The following is a 22,814-nucleotide window of genomic DNA, read 5'->3' on the forward strand; positions in this document are numbered from 1 at the left end:
ATCTACAGCCCTTTTGTCAATCAATCCACTGCTGGACGAAGGCCTCTCCTCCTCATTGTTTAACATGCGAGTTGTTTGACCATACTTCGACATGCTACTGGTAAGTAGGCTCTGGTGACGGGGGAGCACCAAGGTGGTGGTTTAAATGGCACTCACAACTGATGCTAGCCGTGGTCGGAAATAAAAATGACTGGCAGGTTCCTAGAGCAGTGTGCCATCCAGTGCCACTGCTCCACCTTATTACGCAAATAATTCAGTTCATGTCACAAACTTTCTTCATCTAGTCCGTGTAATTATAACAGTTTGTAAAAGGTTTTAGGATTTCTAAATACTTCATGCCACGTGGCATTGATTTGGACGACTGCATCAATTTCTACCAAGTCAATTGCCTTCTCTTATTCTACATTGGCCAGGCACGATGGTATTTGGATCCAATTAGTTTTTATTCCTGGTTTCGATTGACATTGCATGGGGATGATAGAAAAACATTAAGGCAACCGAGGATGTTATTACAATTTTAAATTCCGCCATAAAAAACGATTCGCAACTTAGGATACATATATTTAAATACATCCATATCATCCCTACTTAAATAACATTTTTCAAGTAATTGTCTGATATAAATATAATTATACATATTATATTTAAGCTGCAAGCCATTTCCATGCACACTTACTGGCCAGGGTTGGATTCTCACGATCCATACGCAAGAGCTGGCACTGCAGGAATACTCTGAAGTCGATGCCTGTGGCCTGTGACGGTGCAGAGAAAAAACGCGGAGGGATTTTGCTCGCAATATCCGGCTCGTCATGACCAAATCCCAGGTTGTAAAGGATCTCCTCCGGGTTCTCCTCGCACAGGTCTAAGAGCTCGCACACACTGGCAGGGTAAGGAGAACATGATTACTTTCGTGTAAAGCTTCACTGTTTGCATCAAACAACATTGACTGAAAAAAAACACAACAAGCACTTGGTCTTTAACAGACCACTTATTACAGTTGTTTACAGGACACTACTTACACAATGGACTGCTGATGTCTATCTCCTCACATCAGTGTTCCTTTATTATTAACATGGAGAGAGCATATCTGTACTCCCAGTTCAGCAGAGGATTCGCAATACAACATCCAAGATTGGGTTGGGTCAGAGGTTTTGTAATTTAGTTGAAGGGTAATTTACAATGGTTGAATTTGGTCAATGACACAGGAACAGTGCGGACTTTTTCATAAATGTTACTCCAAGTAAACCACCCGCAATCCAACAGAGACACCTTTGATCGTCTCATGCAGCATCACCAGACCAATAGAAGATTTCACCCAACAAATACGTGTAAACGTGCTTCGTGCGAAATAACTTTATCAGTAGTTACACACATACATTTCTACACATCCAAAATGTGTACCATTAATCTTTTCAGAACACTGGCACCAATGCCACTACATAATTCTACAGTAATTCCAGGTTGCGCCTATGATCATCTTCAAAGTTTGCGACATTTGTTAATCCATGCATTTGTCCTTTCTTCTTGAGCTAGGATAAATTTGTTGTCCGCAGACTTTGGAGACACTGAAAAACGAGCCCTGAAATTTCGGCACACTATTTTTGGAAAACATTTTTTTTAGGAATTTAAAGCTGCCATTCCTAATCGATTTACTATTTCTAAACGTAACCGACCTTTTTAATCAGTTTGAATATTATTATCTGAAAGTTATTATGGCAATTGGAGAGCCCTACTCTTCAGGGTAAATTATACTCTGATGATACTTATTTATGGTCAGTATTGCAGTCTGTAAATAATAGCTACAGTTAGACAATAATCTTGTTTCTCTCAAAACAGAAATCCTAAATCCCACAAATCATGCTACAGTTTTCTACCCAAAAACACGGTTTTTTACAATATCAGTCAAACTGTAAAACAAAAAACTTCAGAGCAAAGGATAGTGAATGACTTCACTCGGTGCTGTAATTCACTGTGTGACTGTTCTGGGCAGAACTGCAAGTAACTCTAAGTAACCTCAATGGCATCAAGAACACATGTACAATGGTATGAAGGAGGCTATTGTCCAGAGGGGTCACAGAAACCCCCGAGGGTACAAACATGGTTCCACATTTTTGTTTAACGGATTTGCTGCAAGATAATATAAAATTAAAATTAAAACTATTTGGTAAAAAACATTGCAATGACCCTCAAAACAGGTAGCCCGAGTGACCATACAAACAAAAAAGGACAAACACAATTAGACTCCGAGACTGGGTGTCCCAGTGGCTAGAGATTTCAATTCAGCCAGCTCAAATGGTTCGATTCCCACTAAATGGTTGATACACTTCAAGTCCGATACGATTTGGCACAAATAATTTATGTTGTGGCCCAATGGTTATTTTACAGCATAAATTATAGTGGTAAAAAACTCTAAATGTCAAATTGGCATTCTGCTCTAAAGAATGTGGAGCAGTGTTCATCGGCCATTTAAAGCCTTGAACAGTGGCAGGAATTTCACATCCCTATGGTCAGGGCAAGTTGATTCGTCATAAATAATAATTTTATCGGTGAGAGAAGAATGAAGGCTTGAATTCACAACCTTGCAATTGTGTGTCAAAGTGCTTTAATTACAAAGCCACACCGATGTATGAAAATTAACCACTAAAAAGTGTGCTACAGTGCACATGCTCCCATTGTAAAAATAAAAACTTAAGAAATGTTAATGAATCAATGGTTTTAGGCTACTTTATGAATTTGAGAATGTGGGTATTTCCTGCTGCCCAGTTGTTTGGAAAGATAAATAAGCATAACCCGTAAAAACTAAGTTTTTCACTATAAATCCTTTATATGCGTGGCAGCGAACTTAATATAAAGGATTTAAAAATATATTCGCCTGTGGAGGACGTGGGGATCGATCCCGCGACCTTTGGCATGGGAAGCGAGGGCGCTACCAACTGCGCTACTCCGCCACGGCCTGTAGAGGGGTTACGCTCTGGGCTCTTACACTCTGACGTTCAGCCAAAGCCATGAATGCGTTCTATTTGAATATATGTAAAATAATTTTTTTTTTGCCTAAAAAGTGTAACATTTTGGGAATTTTTTTTCACGAACAATAATTGTCTGGCACAACGAGTCTGTGTGGAAAATGTCAGCTCGATTGGATCACGGGAAGTGGGTTAAAAAACGACCGAAAGATTTGCACGGTCCTAAGCAAGCAAGCACGCAAGCAAACTTAATATAAAGGATTTAAAAAAAAAACTAATATACTCTTGAGACACTTCATTAGACTACGTTTTTTGATTTATGCATTGAGAAGACATTTCATCAATACCCCCATTGTTTTCCCCAAGCTTGGCAGAATTGGGTTCCAGGTGGCCAGGAAGGAAGGAAGATCTCATTTCAGATTCACAACACTAAGGAGGTTTTAGGGAAGACCCTACACGCCTTCGAGCTCCAAGCATTGTGTTATAGTACACGGTGTGATGTACATTTTTTCATATAAACTGTTATCAAACATAGCAGTTTTATACTAAAAAAACCAAACACATACGCTGCAGAAAATGTGTATGCAAAGTAGAATCTGCATTTAATACGAAATTGGCTAAATATGGCATCTGTAAAAAGGACATTTAGTCGGTATTAGCCCAAATAGCTCTAGAAATGGACATCTAAAATAATAGGTCAATGCCATTATAAAACGAGTACTGCATTTCAGCAATAAGCATCTCAACTTGATGCACGTCACTGCTGCTTGCCAACTCCCAAGACAGAGCACGGAAGGCCTCGTGGAGAACTCTGCAGAGGTACCTCACCTTGAGATGGTGTTTCCAGAGCTCGAGGAATTGAAGCTCTGGCCCATGTTGTGAAACCCCACCTTCTTTTTGTTGGTTTTAGGTAGATCAAGCACTCTTTCTCCACTGTTACCACAAAAAGAGACAAAGATCCCCCCCCCCCCCATAGCCTTAACAGATGTTTGGGGAAGTGCTGTTAGCAAGTACCTATGAAGGACGGCACGGTACACGAGGGGATGGATGGCCAGTCGACATTGGGGAGGCCCAGGACCGATTTCAGGTAATCGTCACTGGTAAGCCGTGAGCGGGCATGAACTCGGGTCACCGGGTTCGTAGCACACGCGAAAACTCCCCACCAGCCACGCGCGCACACACACAAAAGAACACCTTAATTTGTGTCGTCTATTAAGGTTTGTTCCGTCAGCGAGCAGCTAATTAAGGCTAAAACAGCACAGACTTTGTGGTTATGTGGTAATCGCCTTGGTCTCAAAGTTGAGGATGTTGGCACATCGTAGGTACTCAACGAAGTTCAGATACACATTACTAATGATGTTATGGTTGGTCAAGAATGTAACCTGGGAGACCAGAACTAAAGTGTAATGCAATAAGACAAGCTAAAAAACAGGATATCATTGTACATTACTTTGCACGTGATTTGTTTTTTTTATATTTTTATACAAGTATATGTATAGCATCAGTTTTTTTAGTGGTGAAAATTACAGCAAAAGTTTTTGCTTTGGGGTTGTTTGTCTTGTTTAATAAATCATTGATTCTTAAGAGTCTTTTCTTTACTTTCCATTAAGATAAAGGCAACATTCCAACTGCTAACATAATATTTAACACCCAAACACCATACCCGATTACACATTTACAGACTGTGTTCCATTACACAAAGGGGTTATCAATTCCATTACTTTCAATGAAAGCAAGAATACAATGGTAACCCTACCTGTTAAGCACTCTGTTAATGGCCTTGCTTCCACAGAGATTTTGGGCTGAATATGAAAAAAAAAGTCAACATCATTACGCAGAAAAAGTGCAGAAAACATCACCAGACAATGATAAAAAAATGGAGATAGAGTGCTCCAAGACAGCACCGTTAATTAAAGCCTGTGGTGTCAAATCCTCAATTCCTTCTAAAATCAAGGACATGGAGGTCTTCCGCCAGGCATTTAAATGTGGAAAACCCAGCCAACAGGGATGCTTTGTACAAAGCCGCCTGCATTGGTAAAACAAAGTGGGACAGTTTGAGGTTTTTGGCTTCCTCAACTGGTATTTACCAAATTCCACCTCAAAATCCTCGTCCTCATCCCACTGCATTTTCTGCAGCGAAATGTCTAATTATATATGGCTTCGCATGTCTTACTAATAAACAATGTTTAAAAATACACAAACACATCTTGCACATAAATACGGACACTACTTTAAATAAAAGGGAACATTTCTTTGGATTTGCAAGCGAGTGTGTAAATAAACTCTGTACGAACAAACGCAAACCTAAAAGCAGACTTTACAACATTCCGAAAACGATTGAGGCAGTGGTGCTCACATTTTACAAAAGCAGTTCATTCATAAATATACATTCACCTTGGACAACAGCTGTATACACCTGTTGAACAATACACCTATTGCGATTATGTGCTAAGAATGCAATGCTATATTCACAATTACCAGCAGCACGACTGTGTAAAATGTGTTCCATTTAGCGACGAAGGGAAACCCATTAGAATATTTTTTAAGACGGCATGGATGCACATGCCAACTCTAGTTCTCACACCTCACTCCATCCTACAATTCTGTACTCACACATGCTCACCAGACAGATGTATATTAAGTTGTTGCATAGTGCACACGTCTAAAATGACTGGAAAACTTCCAATCTGGCTCATGGTTTTAGAAGCTGTCGTCGGTAAAGAGTCCAGGAAATCCCATAACCACCGACACGGTTATTACACGGAAAGTCGTGTCAATTGCGCGATCCATTCATCACCATCAGGATACGTTACAAATATTAACATTTGCAGCATTACAGACAACATTACTGTGAAAGTGATTAAAGTTTTATATCTCGAGAATTGCAGCAGCAGTCCTAAAATCTGCAGTAGTACGGATTCAGTGAATCTTACTACACAGCAGCCTAACAGCTCACTTGATGATACAAAAAAAACTTGTAAAAGTTAATATTGCTCTTTTATCTTTGTTTTCTCCTGTTCTTCTCACTCTTTCCTGTCTCTCTCCAGATTACAGTTGGGGGTCGCTGCGATCATTTGTCAGGTCGCTTGAAGATTGTATTCCCAGGTTCTTTACGTCTCTTATTGTTGCAAATAAACACACGACATTGCTATTGTGTTTTTTACCGAAAGACCCAAAGAATATTAATTCCAGCAGTCACGAAAGCTTTAAGTTAAAATGTATTGCTATTGTTTATTTATAAGGTTAACAAATACAACAAGTCGTAAGTTGAAGGTTGAACATAGTATATGAATCACTAAACGGGAGGTGAAAACACATTCCTTATTACAAAAGGAAGTGTTGCAAGAGCACCTGTTTTTAACTTGATAGGTATTTTACAGCTAAAGCTAAGCATCTTTAAAAAAAAATTCCCAGGCCCTTTAACCATTTGCTATTTTTTTTTTGAAATGAACATCTGCTTTGCATAACAATTAGCAACATTATTAACATAATTACAAATGCTATGCAATCCCAAATCCTCTCATTTTATTCTACGACTTGTCAATTAGATACAATTGTGTGAAGAGTATATACCTTCCGCTCCAAGCAACAGATCGTCTTCAATGTTGCTGCCAGGTTTGAGCTGGTTGGCACCTGCACACCAGTAATTGATTAAGTTATTAGTTTGGAACACCCATAAAGCACCACAAAACCACAACCTTGCCAAATACAGTACAGCAATAAAATAAATATATTTTTCAGGTGGTGTAGCAAGGTGTGAGGATTACAGAGGCAACAATGCATGCCCTTGAAGAACCAGAAAGGAGTTGAGTTTTTCTGTTCTCTTTTTGAGTTCAATTCAGTGAAGCAGTTAAAACTTGCCATTTGGTTATACACAGTATGAACGTGCAATTTTGTTGTTTAAAAAATGTCAAGTGAAAAAGCCCTCATCTCCCTGCTCAAACAAGCAATGGAGTGGCACTCATCTTAATTTGTGAACCTGAGGCCAGTGGTAGAAATTCCCTACGGCTGTGGCAGGAGCCAGTCTTTCTAAAGACTTGCATAGCGTTAAAACACGTTCGATAAAGGAGTACTCATTCAATCGACGACTCGCAAGAGAGGATGGACCGACTTGCATACAGATCACCATTTGAACTCGAAACCCTTCCTATTCCAAGCAGAGCAGTCTACCAAAAGTCACGCAGCTAGATCTGCATAATGTACGCTAATGCACTTAACAAGCATTTCAAATCTGTACCTTTCTGGGCAGCGTTTCCATTTTTATCTCCAGTCGGCCTTCAAAAAAATAACACCATAATGGACAGTTAATGCTCCGTTCTCAAAATCTCGACCACTCCATGTACAATTTCTATTAGGGATTTATGATTTCCGACAAATTCCACCTGTTAAAGCCTTAGGTCACATGCTTCTTCGACAAAACAGCGTATACATCGCCTCATTTCAACCATAAATTGTAAGCGCACACAAATGAGAATGCAAGCACGCAACACGAACGTGAAAAAAAAGAGTAAGAAGGGGTACTCACACGCAGTTTGTGAGCCAATTTTCCACAGAGTGACTGCTGAGGTTCTCTGCGTAATAAGAACCACAAGGAATCATATTACTGCGTTGGTGTGATAACACATTACCTAATCATGAGCTCTAACTTACTCTGCTGAAGGACAACGATTCAATTTTATTATTACCCCCAAGGGACAGGGCTCACATTTCTTTCACACTGCAGAATTGTGAACGTCTCAACGAAGCAGCATATAGTACCAATTCTTACTTGAAATAAAATACATGTTAAGGGCCACGTCAGTTCAGCCATTTTAAATATTATCAAGATGCTTACTAAAACAAATCAAACAACCCGTGTAAGAATTGACATGCACAGCCTTGTTGTCAATCCACTGTTGGATGATGACCTCGTATCGCCCTGCAAGTGGCGGGGAATATTTGTTCACACCTCCCCACTGTGGCTGGTGTGGGTTGAGGGCTGCCAGCATAGACACATGGGTGCATAGGACGTACAGGTAAAACAAAACAAGAAATAAACCTTGACTTAAAAGCTTTCATGACTGCAGGAATTCATACTCTTTGGGTCTTACTGTAAAGTCCCGTAGATAGAAAAATAATAAAAACAAGAAATGTTGTTCAACGGACCCCCCTCTGGTTACCCACCACAGCACCGCTGCACGCTTTAACACCTGGTTTAAATGATAGCAGTCCAACATTGAAGCACTAATCCAGGCTCAACCCTGCTCGGTGTCCAAGCTATGAACAACAGTGTGCATTCCTGGTGATTTGGTGAAAGTCCTAAGAATGTTACGCTCGTTTGTGTTATTGCATTAGATTTACCAAGATTTCTGCAGAACCTGAAAAATATCATACGGAAATAGACCGACTAGCAGAAAAATGTTGGTCTCTTGCTGATATTTGGACGTCAACAAACTAGTTTCCAAATACTCAAAGTTTTTCATCCCTGATGTAAATCCAACTGTGGTCCATTTGCTCGGTGAGTTTATAAGGTCAAAATAAATCGTGCCTGGGTCTACTGATTAAACCAGATTAAGGGGAAACTAGTTTATGGCTTTTCCAAGTTGCCTTACAATGCCATAGAACAGCCACAATTTCAGCTGTGAAAGGTTATACAGTTCATTGAGGACTGCTATTAAGGTGTATATGTTAGTAAAAATAAATCTAAATATGGGACACCCTGTACAAATTAAAAAGCACTGTAATGTGTATACTTCATAATCGAAATCGGTATTCCTTTGTAAAACTACAACAGTTTTCAAACTACAACAGTTTTACATGGGGCTATTGTTTTATTCAAACCATCCATCACGAGTACTTCAGGTGCATAACCAACACTCCTCTACCCCAAAATAACAGTTGCCTTAAATGTTAAGGAGTGATTATAAATGATTTGTGCAACTGACAAGCTATTTTGGTTCATGGTGGTTCACAAAAAGGTCTCAAAGCAATGAGAAACCATTTGTATGAAATACCACAAACTGAGAGTTAGGGCTGTGGCCATCCTGGAAACAAACAAAGGAAAAGCACCAGCCTGGGTGAGGTTTGTAAACTGGAAATGCAGTTAGCCGATAATAAAACACAAAAAACTAGAAGAATGATGAAATGTAAATTAAACGGGATTTTTTTAAAAACAATAACGGGCATGTAACTACAGTGTGCATGTATTCAAGATCCTCTAAACGTTCATTTGTACAATAGCTGTATTAGCGCTATCACTTCACTCAAGATACAGTAGATTGTAAAATCATGCATATTTATACGATGACAAAATGTGTGCATCTAGATTCAACTCTTACCACTTGCCTGTTTATCAATTCAATGTCAAAGGAATGTAAATGACACTTGCGTATGGAACTATGGAGTACTTATTAAAGTAATTAATCTCAACACTTAATACCACGCAAATTAACTGTGCTTGTTTTATGTTATAAACAATACCACTTTTGGCAAGAGCATTTCAACAGCCACATGACCACCATAAATAGTAAACATCCCACAAAACAAGTAACAGGGCAGATCCCTCAACAATTAAGTGTTCCTTTTAAACAGTGGCACAAGCTAATGCAGTAATCATGAACCAAACTTGGCATAAGTCAAGATAAATTGCATTTTAATTACCAAGTCACCAAATTCTTGGAATATCTAATTAGGGTCTTCAGCCAGCAGCAATTTAGAAACCACTATTTTTATTCCATAAATATAATTCTCCAGCAATACAAACAGGTTAATCGATCCCTTACGTACCTCTGAATGTTATTAGTTTGTGTGGTACACACACAGTTGTGGAATGTATTCAACCAGGCTCACATGAGATCTCTAAATATGGCATATTCAAAATTCAAATTTTATTTACGATCTGCATTACTCAAACAATGAAAATATGAACATTGTGTATCCGTGCTAATTATTCAATTTGAGCAAAACACAACTGCTTTATTTCTGTTTTACTCACCAGGTTTCTGGGTCCAGCCATTGCTAAGATTCTTCTCTGCAACTTGGCAAGCGTCGACTTCTTCCAAAACCTCTTCTTCACCGACCTCGGTTTTGTGTAGCGACTTGCTTGCAACAAATGCTGCTCTCCTGTCTTTGGCTGGACTGGCTTTATTAAGAGTAGGCCTCCCAACTTCCTCCATGTTGAGGCCTCAATTGCCACTTCCGGCAGTCCCGTTGCTCAGCAGTGCCAGGGACAATCGTTTTTCCTGCACTAAAACAGAAGCGGAATAATAAAATCAAGGGTAGCCCCTTTAGACGGTGACAAGACAGTCCAAACAAACAGTGATATCAACCTGCCCAACCTGAGGAAATCGCAGACAGGAATCAGACCGAGCCGGGTGAAGGGTCATACAACCACCAAGTTGCCACTCATCATTTGTTCATCAAGAGCAATCGCTCAGTACACTTCACCCATTCTCTTTCAAGGACTAAAGGTGGCATTCAACTTTTATACAAACCGGTGGGGGTAGCGATGGTTGCATTAGCACATGCTCTTATTCGACTCTATGAGCAGTGTATATGTCAGCCATTCTGGTATATTGTGGAAAGACACTGCGGAAAGACTCCGTCACATACTGGGCGGCATCAACGATTGGTAGCGGAAAAATTGAGAGAATACCATCATCCAAATTAAAGGTGGATCCCACCATCCAGCCAATCGGAAAGGTCACTGCCCGGCAAGCAATGGACGACACTGGCCACGGCAGGTATAATCACTTACTCCACTCAAATGTGACTGCAGCACACCGCATAAAATAGTGGAACACATCATGAACTCGTGTCCACCGATAGCATTCTCAGAGCACACGTGGTATTGCCACTCGCTGTCCTCCGAAGCAAGCAGCTGGATTTACAAACGAGACATCGATTTATAGTTGCGAGTAAATTCAGATCCATACCCGAGAGAGAGAGAGATGAGTAATGGCAAAGTGCCTCAACATCTCCTGTTTGAGAACACGGAATTAACAAATGATTGGGGCAGGGCACTCTGCCTCGGTGGCAAATGCACTAATCCAGTTACTGTGTATAATTAAAATGACTCGAGATATAATTTGGTTTTCTTTCATTGGATGACTTAGAGGTCAGAGTGCAAATTTTGACAATGCTAAAATCCTGGGTTAGAATCTGGGGAGCCAATCATGATTAAAACTGTTACATATAGTAACGTGGTCATCTGTGTCTGGTCAAACAATGACTTGCACACAAAAACAGTACATTTGGTATTATACTTGATTTGGCTATATTCAATCTGAAAATTTAAAGTAACGGATTGACTCGTGCGATTAAGATTTATCCCCGTCGTAACATGGGTAAGAAAGTTATGCCACCTAATTTGGATAAGTCCATTGCATCAATTTCAGAACCAATTCAAGGATATCTCGTTTCAGACAATTCTCCAAAACGGGGTGATGATTTCACTGCACCGCGAGAGCGCCGAATGAATTATCCATCCTGACGAGGCCAACAGCACAATTGTTATAGCATTATGGAAAAGAGGAAATTAAATGCATATTTAAAAAACACTGCTTACGAATTTCCAAATAAAACGCAAAGAGAAAAACAAATTTTAATCACCAAAAATGTTACAAAAATAATTATTCCATAACGGCATTTAATATCTCCTTACACCCTCCACTAATGACACAAGTCAGGCATACGTGCAAAATGAGCACCATATTTAAATATAATTTGTATAATGTTACAAGGTAAGCATTAATTTCAAAGTGCAAAGAAATACAGATGTAGAGGGAAACACGATCAGACATTTGCCCTGATGTCAAAGCATGCTGCCTGCAAGCACGCAAAACTGACTGGCACTATTGTGCGGTTTTAAAGTTTCTACAGGGAGGCAGCTACATTTTTACTTGGAAATGTTTATATTCCAAGTGGTGCTCTCATTGGCAATGTTTCCGAATGCCAAAGCTGTATTAATAACCACACGCAAAAGGAAGCTACAAATGCAATATCATCAAAAGGAACGTATATACAGGAGAGCAGTAAATAGTTAGACTTAACAAAACTGTCACTCCTGCACCTATTAAATCAAAATTAAATCCACAGCTATGCAACAGTAACTATTAAGTTGCTATGCAGATGCGAGGGTTTAATTTAAAACCAATTGAAATGGACAATCCAATCACTCTTTATACCAGCTGGTAGACTGTCGTCAATTCACAGCTTCAAAGTACTGAAATTAAAACGAAACACCTTTTATAAGTAACTTTATTAAAATATACAGTTCTATATTTTTATTTATTAAACGCTGAAGATGCCAACACACCCATGAGGGATTCCAGTGTCGGGTTGGAATTGATTATCTATGCCATACACATGCACAAGGAAAATGGTCACAAAAACATGGCCTTTGCAGGCCAAACCCACCCACACCCATCTGCCCAAACCCACAGTGCCGTATCTCACTCAGACGGCTTCCTCTTCTACCCACAAGCTGGGCAGGCAATATTCTAGCATTTCACATTCCTCAGAAAACGCATCTCTTTTGCTCAGTGTACTACACTCAAACAGTACAAGGCATGTAACTAAGACACATTATACAAGCGAGCCAGAATGCATTCCCTGTTATATAGAGCATAACATGAAAACATCCCAAAATGGGCAAATCTTTCTAAGCTCTTGTTAATTTTCAAAATACTTCATAACTGTAACTCAACTGCAAAATGTATGAAAATAAAACTCATTATGCACCATCAGAGGGTTAAAGGCAATATTACACGTGATAATTTGTGTAAATTATTAGCCATAATCCTACATGGTGGTGGCACAAGTTAAGGCCTTTTTGCCATTGTTTAGTGCTGACTGGGCCCCATGACACACATAAAAGCAAACCAGCAGCATTATGTTTAACGAGCCTTCATCTGCTGATAAGACTCAATCTATATATTGGTGGACAGTTTTCCAACTTAAAAAAAATGTTACTGTAAAAAAAACTGGCCAGGAATAGCCCACAGGCTGACCCATTGCAAACGATGCATAATGTACTGCACATTTAATCAGATCTCCAAAACGTTAATAGTTGAAACTCCTTGTTCAGAGCAAGATTAAAATACAAATCATGAGGTTAGCATCCATGTGTGGCCAAGGTTACAACAACGATTCCCATTCGTTACAAACCGCTGACCACAATTATAAAAATAGCAAGCAGTTGCACAACTTCAGCAATAAAAACAGTGCCTCTGCTTTACTATGCCACAGAAGCAACAAGCAATAACGTGTCAGTTGTTGCCCGAGCTCTACATTAACACCATCTGGTCATTCTACACAGATACGTGATGAAAGACGTGCCTATTTTCTGGCCTGCACCAACAGGAAGTCACGTTTTCATGGAGTACGATGATGACAAAAAGCAGCTCCATAGAGAAGCGGGCCATTAAAACCCACGCTGCAATTTCATGTGGCCATTCAGTACCGTTTTGTAAAAATGTATTGTGAAAGCTTACACAAAATTATACTTACGTATGTTCCTTTATTAAAAATGGGGGTCAAGGACCCACAATATGAATACAGTACAGAACTTTTTTTTTAATTACAATAGAAATCTACAGTACTTTAAACATGCGACTTCATGTATATATTTGTCGTGTTTGTTTTTTCCTTTGTCATTTTGGTGACCTCGTCACTCTTGCAAAGGTGACTCATCATGGTCTCTAGAGCTCTCACCTGGTTAAACAAAATAAACTTGAAACTTATTCATTTGGTAAAACCATAACCAATATTCGACTCGCTTTCTTAGCACTATATCACGATTGCGGGATGGCACGCAAGTTAAGAAACCCTGATTAAGTTGAAAACTGTAAATATGCAACGTTCAACGTTGCTGCGCAATGAACCCAGCGATCCAAGTTCGATTCCCGCTCATGGCCAACGCCAGTGACGATTATAGAAATCAGTCCTGGGTCTCCCCTAGGTCGACTGAGCCTCAAACGAGTACCTGGTGAGATGTAAACATCGCCACTGGGGAGACAAAGGCAATGGGACGTGGTGTTAGCCACCTAACCCCTTGCTAAAGCACTTGCAAACAGTCTGTAAAATCTATACAAGGGTCTTTTTTTGTGTATTTGACAACATACAATTGAGCACAGTCACAAAACACACTATCATCATTTAGTTAATAAGGACACTCCATATGTACTGTAACTCAACTCTCATGTCTTTTAACAAGCTCAGGCATGATTTCCTAAAAGGTGCTTCTGGCTAAACCCAAACATTCCACCGATACGGTATTGTATTAGCAAAACTAGTGCTTTCACACTCGGAAGATCTCACATCAACAGTAGTGTCCATTTGACCGACACATTACACTGCAAACCTGCAGCAAAGGAATACTGCAGCTGTCATGTTGAATTTTGAATGTCCTTTGATCCCATGTAACAACCCTCATATGAATCCACTGCCAGATTATTGGGACCTCCCCACACCATGGAGGCTGTGAGAGTTATTTGACCATACTCTAGCAATGTATATCATGGGACCTCCTCCTTTGCCAGTAACAAAATATGATAATAGGGTTTTCCCCTTTTTTCTGGCAACAAAACAGGTGTTAAGATTTTAAAACGCCAAACTGAAACCTTTTATAAGGAATCATGTCTGCATTAACCACAACGCTCGGGGTCAAAATGCAAACAAAAACTGATAATATATGCATTGTCCTTGAAACTGATTGGTCCACACCAGAGACAGCTTTCTTTTGAGCCTCGTCTCAAACGGTGTTAGACCAGGTGACGCCAAAAGACGTACACAAGCCCACAGACAATGCACTAGAGTAATGAGAGCTTGGGGTGAGCATCTAAAAAAAAAAGGGGAAAAACCTATTATCATATTTTGGTACCGGCAAAGGAGATCCCATGATGTAGATGCTCACCCCGAGCTTCTCAGTACTCTGATAGTGCATTGTCTTTGGGCTGTGTACGCCTTTTTGCGTCCTCTGGTCTAACACCGTTTGAGGCGAGGCTCAAAAGAAAGCTCTCTCTGGTTTGGACCAATCAGTTTCAAGGACAATGCATATATTATCAGAGTATATGTTTTGTTTGCATTCTGACCACACGCATTGTGGTTAATGCAGACATGATTCCTTGTAAAAGGTTTCAGTTTGGTGTTTTAACATCCTTAACACCTGTTTTGTTGCCAGAAAAAGGGGGAAAAGCCTATTATCATATTTAGCAATGTATGTTTGTCGCACGGCTCTCAAATGCAGGCTATTATCTGTTCGTGATGTTGATATGCCCATATATAAGCAGTATTCTATAAAAGTAAAAGGCGCCTCCCTCAATATCCCCTTATCATCATCCCTACCCCCAAGACAGGGAACAAATATGCAGGAGCCAAAAGATGCGGTGAAACAACAAAGTATTCTCTGCACCGCTCTCCACAGCCCACAATGTTTTTTCCAGACCAACAACAACCTGCAGTGGACCACCCATCCAAGCAGTACCCAGGCCCAGCCCTGCTGCGCTTACACAATTCTACGGTAAGATGTACATTCCAGGACATTTGGGCACAGGCTCTTTGATGACATGCAGCACGGATTTAACAAAAACACACCTTACCCCATACTTCCCAAGTGTTGCTATAGCCCTACACAAACATTTATGCATTGCAGCAGCTCCTGAATGTTCCCAACTGTGACAGGTTTCCTGCAAGTTCTCGAAGCCGTTTCCTCTGCTTTGGTAAGTTGGATGAGAATTATGCAATGGTGTTGTGTATTGTACGGTCAGCCTCCAGTGTTTTCCTGCTTATAAACAGAACCAAGTTATGTTTACCTGTGCAGCTGCTGCTTATTTTCTCAACGTTACGTTTTCCCAAGCTTAACAATCGATGTAATTTCGCAAATTGTGCACAATGCGATCATTTAAATTGTCTCGTCTACAGAAATGCATCAATGTATAGTCCTTCTTACCTCATTAGGTACTTATAAACGTATGCGTTAAATAAAAGGCACGAGGATTTTAAACGGTAGCACCAAAATAAATATCAATCAAATGTCAATTACCATAGATGCAACATCATAGACATTCTTATATTGGGAAAAGCCAGTCGAATTTAACAAAGTGTGCAGTTTAGAAGATCCAACCAAATTTGGGTGTCACCAGGGGAAAAATCCTGATGGCCACGAGTTTTAGTCGAGGGAGACTTTTTTCCCCTGCAAGTAGCTGGGAGGAATTGGCGTGCCATTAAGTTCTTGCAGTACGGTGGCCTACTGACTTTGTTGAAAAAAAACCCATGGGTTGTCTTCTTTAATGTTGTTAAATTATAAATTCTGGTTGAGGGAGAATTATAATCTATTTTCTGGATTTTAAGAAAAAACAGACTAAAACATAAACATGTATACTCTTTGGTTCTTAGACCACTGATCTATTATTTATATTTTTTCTACCTACGTAACTTTACCGAAGGAACTATAGAGTATGGATTCCTGCAGTCACGAAAGCTTAAAATCCACATAAACATGTGTATATATATATCACAGCATTGTTCCATTTCAGTTTTCCAAAAAGAATATGGTTAAACTACCACTATTCGTGTTTTTTTCTGTCTATTGTTGAGAGTTTAGTCACAAAACAAGGATTTCCGAAAATTGGATAATACTCGCAAAAACGCTCCCCATACCGCCCCAGATTTAGCGTTTCACTTTGCAGTATTACTCTGGTTACCTCGATGGGCATAATACATGAATGGGTAAAACACATTACTCCGACAAATAAAAAAGGTAACTTTAAACGCAGTATACCACGAATACATTACAACCATGATGGGGGGCTGGGTGAAGTGATGGGGGTAGTTGTGTAATTTCAGGCCGCAGCTAATGTCAGTAGCATGACATCTGCACCAGTTTTACTCCATCCCACCACATACCCTCCCCTTTACCAACTAGAGACGACTCGTGCGGCGAGGTATAGTCAAACAACCCACCGCAACGAACACAGCACGTGGGGTGGACGGTGCTAATCCAGCAGTAGATTGGCAAAAGGCATGTACATTGCTATTGCAGCACTGTATATATAGAGGGTGTCTGTAAATCAATATACCAAAAGAAAACGGTTGAATAAATGTATTGTTATTGGAGATACTGACATACGTTTGATATTAATTTATGCATTCGATGTACAAGTTTTAGTTTTTCGTGAATAGTGATTTAGTACGGTTTCAGGAGAAACCCCATTTTCTGATGCAAGGACAGATTTGCCCGTTCACCCAACTTATCACCATTAGATTTTTAAGAAAGTAAAGTCTACACCCGCAAACAAAGGGACCTTGAAGAACTTAAACATCATATTGTTGATGCTGTCATCCATCCCTACGGCTGTTGGAAAATGTTCAGAGTTTGAACGCGGAATTAATCAACACCACAAAAAAAAACTTGAAATGTATAAATCTTTTACATGTATTCATATCCTGTTTTCGTTTGGCCGATGTAGCTCCAAAGCAACATCAAGCCATTCATATTAAATTTATGTCAGTATCTCGAATATTTTGCTGTCTTTTCTTGGATTTTCTGTTTGCACATAGTCACTTAAAGATGTTTTCTTGTTCATGTTTTTGTTTTCTGTTTGTCGTGGTTGCACCCGATTCAAGAGCCGAATGGCTCACAGGGCTATACCTAATAAATGAACTTGAACACACAACACACTCAACGTTCTTTTTTTGGGTGGGGGGGGTCAATTCATTTTTGGGACACCTGGATTACGCGCGCTGTAGAAACGTAGATGAGATGGCGAGTGACTTCACCTGAAGCAGGACCTAACAGAGGACACGCACCGGCCACCACCACCACCATGTCCCGCACAAAGCGTGGTGCCAGGCGTGACGCGGCGCGGTTGCCACTGTGACGCAGAGGGCGGCGGCTTGAACTGTGAACGGTGACAACCCCCAATCTCGATCACGCCCTACCCCGTTACCGTGCCGCAAGTTACTCTCTGCCACGGCTCTCACAAGTGAGATCTCTTTTTTATTGAAAGCTTTCGTGACTGCAGGGATTCATATTCTTGGTTCTTTCGGTAAAGTCACGTAGAAGTGAAATAATAAAATAATATAAATATTAAACACCTGATGATGATTGCTTGTGTTGCAGTCGAAACGTCGTGAGAATTTTTATTGTTTCATATTTATATTATTTCACGTCTACGTGACTTTACCGAAAGAATCAAGAATATAAGTGAGATCTCGTGCTCAAAAAGAGCATCGAGGCGGCGGCGCTCAGCTCCCGTTTACAGCCTCGCAACCAGTCGTAGAAATTCCACGTTCCTCTGGCGGGGATGAGTCTCCATAGGACGACGACTTGCCGACATGCGCGGCTGTAGTTGTTCTACGAAGCTGTGGAGCTGCGGTTAACCCGAGACTCGCCTATGCCCCCCCCCCCACACAGACACCACAGCATCCCCGAGCTCCGACTGCAGGCCACGGCTAACATCAGTGGCACGAGCGAATTGAATCTTGGGCCCTCTAAACCCCGCCGGCAACCCACCCATTGATGACCATCGCGGTTAAAGTTCTGGCTCGAAACCAATCCCCATGACGGGGACAACAGCAGTGGATGGGGGCTACACAACAGCATCATTATTATGATTATCTACCACAGGACTACTCCGTAACACGATACAGTTTAGTGGTGGTTGGGCTCGACTTTCAAGTGTATTTCGTGGACGACTTCGGTACTTCTTAGTACTATAAAAGTCCATCGAGCGTTGTAAACAACGGGGTCACAGTGGTTCTTTGTCGAACGGCAAAGCCACTCGCTTGTCAAGTTTAACCACCGGCGTGGAGTTGCAAGATTTTTACGCGGTGGGTTTTTCATTCACGAAAATAACCGGACCTCATCATCCGCCCGAGTTCATCCCAGTTGCTGTGGCTGCTACTGCTGCCGTTGGTGTTGAATGCGAATGTTGGCGAGACAATGGTAGCTAGGCAAGGACTTGAATCGACATGGCATTGGGGGGAAACTGTGCAAGGCGAGCCGAGCCGAGCAAACCCCCCAGCAAGTCACGGAAGTTTGGGGCCGACGAGACAAACGTGGGCCACGAAACACGAGCGGGGAACAACGGGGTACGACACAAACTTTAACCACAACAACAACAAAAGTTTGGTACGGTCACACGAACGACACACACACACGTTTGAAACACCGTCGGAAGTCATTTAAAACACAGTCACGATTGTGAACCGGTTTCTGAATAGGAGTTGGGGGGGGGAAAGAGAGAACGGCGACCGCGCAGACCCGAGTCGAACCAACAAAACCGCAGGGCGACGAAGCGGGAAGCTCGCACGCTGCGTGTTGTTCACGTTTCCTCAACGATGATAAAAGTCGCTTATAACGAATCGCCTCTACTCCTCCGCTAGCTAACTAAAGGGTTGTCGTAGAGCACACTTCGGTGACGTTCACGGCTACACACGCACGCATCGCCACCCGCCCAAGCAGCACTCACCATTCAGTTGCGAGGCACAAACCTCCCGAGTTGTGGGAGCCGCTCTCTCTCCCTTCTGCCTCTTATAGGGCGGCCCCAAGCGGACGTGGGAGGAGGGAAGGGCCCTGGCCGAGCGACGCTTTTTCAAGCTGTACCCCAAAAATATCAAGAACCCCCCCAACCCCTCCTCCCCCCTCCCACGCGCGCACAACAATCATGCACTTGCTGGATTAAGACGCCTCTCACAGCGGCGGACTTGTCCCACCCCCACCACCACCCCCACCACCACCCCCACCACCACCCCCACCACCACCCCCACCACCACCCCCACCACCACCCCCACCACCACCCCCACCACCACCCCCACCCCCACCACCACCACCCCCACCACCCCCACCCCCACCACCCCCACCACCCCCACCACCACCACCCCCACCACCCCCACCACCACCACCCCCACCACCCCCACCACCACCACCCCCACCACCCCCACCACCACTCACCTTCACCAAATCCGCAATGCGATGGAATGCACGCAGGTTGGGTGCTTCACAATTAATGCTGCTTGGTCATGATATTGCTCCGCCAAGGCCAATGGGCTGGATTGAATTGTTTTTTTATTTGTGTGCGGAGAGTTCTGCATGTGCAGTATATTTTAACTAAAGTTTATGATGATGATGAAAATAAAGCGATTAGATGACAGTGGTGTAGACGTCTGAAAAAATGGCCAAATATATGACAATTTCCTTACATATAAAACATCTTATTCCTGAAATCAACATTGAATCTTGGTAATTTCAGAATTTATTTGGGTAAATATTTTGAGACGATTGGTGTGCTCGTCAGGTGGAATGGGACTCATATTGACCAATAGAAGAGCTTCCGAGCAACTTTTAACGAATAATGTAATCTATGATCAATTCCTGGTTATGTTCGTACTATGTGCAGGGATTAAACACAAATAACACTTGATTGTAGTCACGTGGGTACAAAGCAGTCACGGTGGTATTTAGAGAAGAGCTAATTCGGATTTGAAAATAAATAGCATTTGATGATCCAGAAATTAGAAGTAATTTATGAAATCCTGATTTAACAAACAAAAAATGTCCATTCATATCCCATATACAGTAGTTTATAAGAAGTACTCCAGGAATCAATTTTAAAATGTTGGGAAATAATGTGATACAGTACTAACAAGAAGAAGATTAAATAAATGTCATGGAGGTTGTTTGACGATACTTCGCCGTGCTGGTAAGTGCAGATTGGTCAGCTTCACACTTCTATTCCTGTTGATGTTGCCGTGGCCAGGAATCGAATGCACGTCAACAAGTTAATTGTGCAGTGTGAAAACCACTGCACCACAGCTTCACTCAATGGGAAATAATACATTTTTCACATACATCTTTTTCTATAGTGCCACAGTTTGTCTACATTATCTCACCCGAACAATGCTAAACTTCCCATGGCTGCACAATATTGAAAGCGGCCTGTGTTTAAAGCCAAATTGAATAGCATTATTAGGTGGTGGGTGACTGCTGATCCACGCCCTCTGTGTACACATCATCGCCCCTTTACTGGGTTGAAAGTACACACATATTTACCATGCTATGCACTAAGTTCAATCGTGCATTACTGCAACTTTAAGTGTTTAACACCGGTCATATGTAGTAAATAATGTACGATATGTCAGTCGCTCAGGACACTTGTAAGAAAATAGGCTTTTCATCTCAGGTTGTTTTTTCTATTTAAGGATTTTCAGAAATAAATAATCACTACATTTGTACACACGTGTAATACAGTATATGCATTTGAAATCAGAATGTTCATGCTTTAATAAGATAATCTGCATTAAAATAAGGTATATCCATACTAAAAAAACAGTTGGGTATGATTAGATCAATCAATTTGGTAGTTTGAGCCAGGGGTGGAAATTCCACATTCACCTGTTGAAGACCATTCATCAATAGGAGTAAACCAAATCAATATTACAGCAAAGTGTCAGGAGCAGTTACCAAGTAAACCATTAATCTTGTTTCTATGACCATGCAATCCCTCCATGTATTCTTACCAGGTCTTCCTTTTAAAAGAGACGTGTTGTCTCACTTGCCATTCACCTGGTTAATGATGATGATGTTTTCTGTGCGACATTCGTGCACGGAGAAGTGTGCTGTCCTTTAAATATCAGCTCTATACAACTATATTCTAGTTGTCCATCCAACCCAATCAAGTGTGTATAGATTTTTGGGTGCACTTTATAAATATGCATCTGGGGCTGGTGACAAAAAGGTAATGCAATAGTAGAGCGTTTCGGGCGACAGCTCTTCACTCATTCAAAATGCGATGGATCGGTGATTGTAAGTGCAGGGTGTTGTGTGTGTTTTTCTTCACGGATCACTTGCATGTTGGAGAAGCCCGAATCAGGCTGTGCATACGTCATGCAATTACGCAAGGTGCAAAAATATAAGTAGCATGTATATGGGCAGTGAAGTCACTTGTGAATTACATCACAGGCTGGGTTAGAGGTTTCATTTACTGGGATGAAAGAACACCAGAAAATATTTGGTACACCCAGCAACATGCCACGTTTGTGTAATGAGTTTCGTAATTGCTTGACTGCATGGTATTATGTTGGCACTATGAATGCAGAGCTTTACCCCAACTATCGTGTTTTAATTAACCATTTTTATTTCGCTTAAATAATTATTTAAAGCAATATTATTTTTTAAAAATCACCAAAATTGTATAGGAGAAACAAAGGCATAATATGACTGGAGAAAACATGAACCTACATAATATGACTGGAGAAAACATGAACCTATTTCTCGTATTTGATGACGTTATAGTCGTAGTCAGTCCATCCAATGGGAAGAACTGCATGAAATGTGAGTGGAATTTAATAATTAAGGCTTTAAAGTTGGCCTCAGGAACACTTGGCATAGACAGGTTTCAAATTTCAAACGTTTGTAACAATCATTGTACTTCGCAATATGTCTATACTGGTGCCAATTCCCATACATGCCCTCTGTGTGTGCCTGAATCGTTTGTTCAGTAAAATACTTTTGTGAAAAAAAGTTGGGTTCAGGATAAATGAGAGCAAAACAACCACCATGCACAACAAGTGTGCGCAATAATTTGAGATATCTGTTAGAGGGATGCCACTGACAAACACAGCATTGTATGTCTACCTGGGGCAGCTATTAGACGGCAGACGTAAATAAAAAAAAAATTAAAGAGCGAGACAAGATACAGGGGTTGAAATACTTTAGGAGAGCTGAATTTGATCATGAACAGCAATATACCAATGTGACTGAAGACTAAAGTTTATAAATCGGTGTGTCCTACCTGCCATAGTATTCTTCAGCAACCTGGCGATTCACTAAAATAGAAGAATGGAGAGATGTAACGCGTGGCAGTGAAATGC

At 41.0% G+C, this 22,814-nt stretch overlaps 1 protein-coding gene across 1 annotated transcript in view; it reads right to left on the reverse strand.

Annotated features, from left to right (window-relative positions):
• The window catches only part of ITPRID2 (ITPR interacting domain containing 2), a 42,790-nt gene extending 23,324 nt beyond the window's left edge, over positions 1-19,466 (reverse strand). Inside the window, exons 1-8 of the mRNA XM_078871125.1 lie at positions 19,415-19,466; positions 9,937-10,188; positions 7,489-7,534; positions 7,201-7,238; positions 6,537-6,596; positions 4,720-4,765; positions 3,792-3,896; positions 677-879 (exon numbers count right to left, since the gene is read on the reverse strand). Of these exons, the coding sequence (XP_078727251.1) occupies positions 677-879; positions 3,792-3,896; positions 4,720-4,765; positions 6,537-6,596; positions 7,201-7,238; positions 7,489-7,534; positions 9,937-10,117 (679 nt within the window). The 5' untranslated portion in view covers positions 10,118-10,188; positions 19,415-19,466. The remainder of the gene's footprint in view (positions 1-676; positions 880-3,791; positions 3,897-4,719; positions 4,766-6,536; positions 6,597-7,200; positions 7,239-7,488; positions 7,535-9,936; positions 10,189-19,414) is intronic.
• Positions 19,467-22,814: the final 3,348 nt, after the last annotated feature.

Source organism: Lampetra fluviatilis, chromosome 2 (assembly GCF_964198595.1).
Source record: "Lampetra fluviatilis chromosome 2, kcLamFluv1.1, whole genome shotgun sequence".
Lineage (NCBI taxonomy): Eukaryota > Metazoa > Chordata > Hyperoartia > Petromyzontiformes > Petromyzontidae > Lampetra > Lampetra fluviatilis.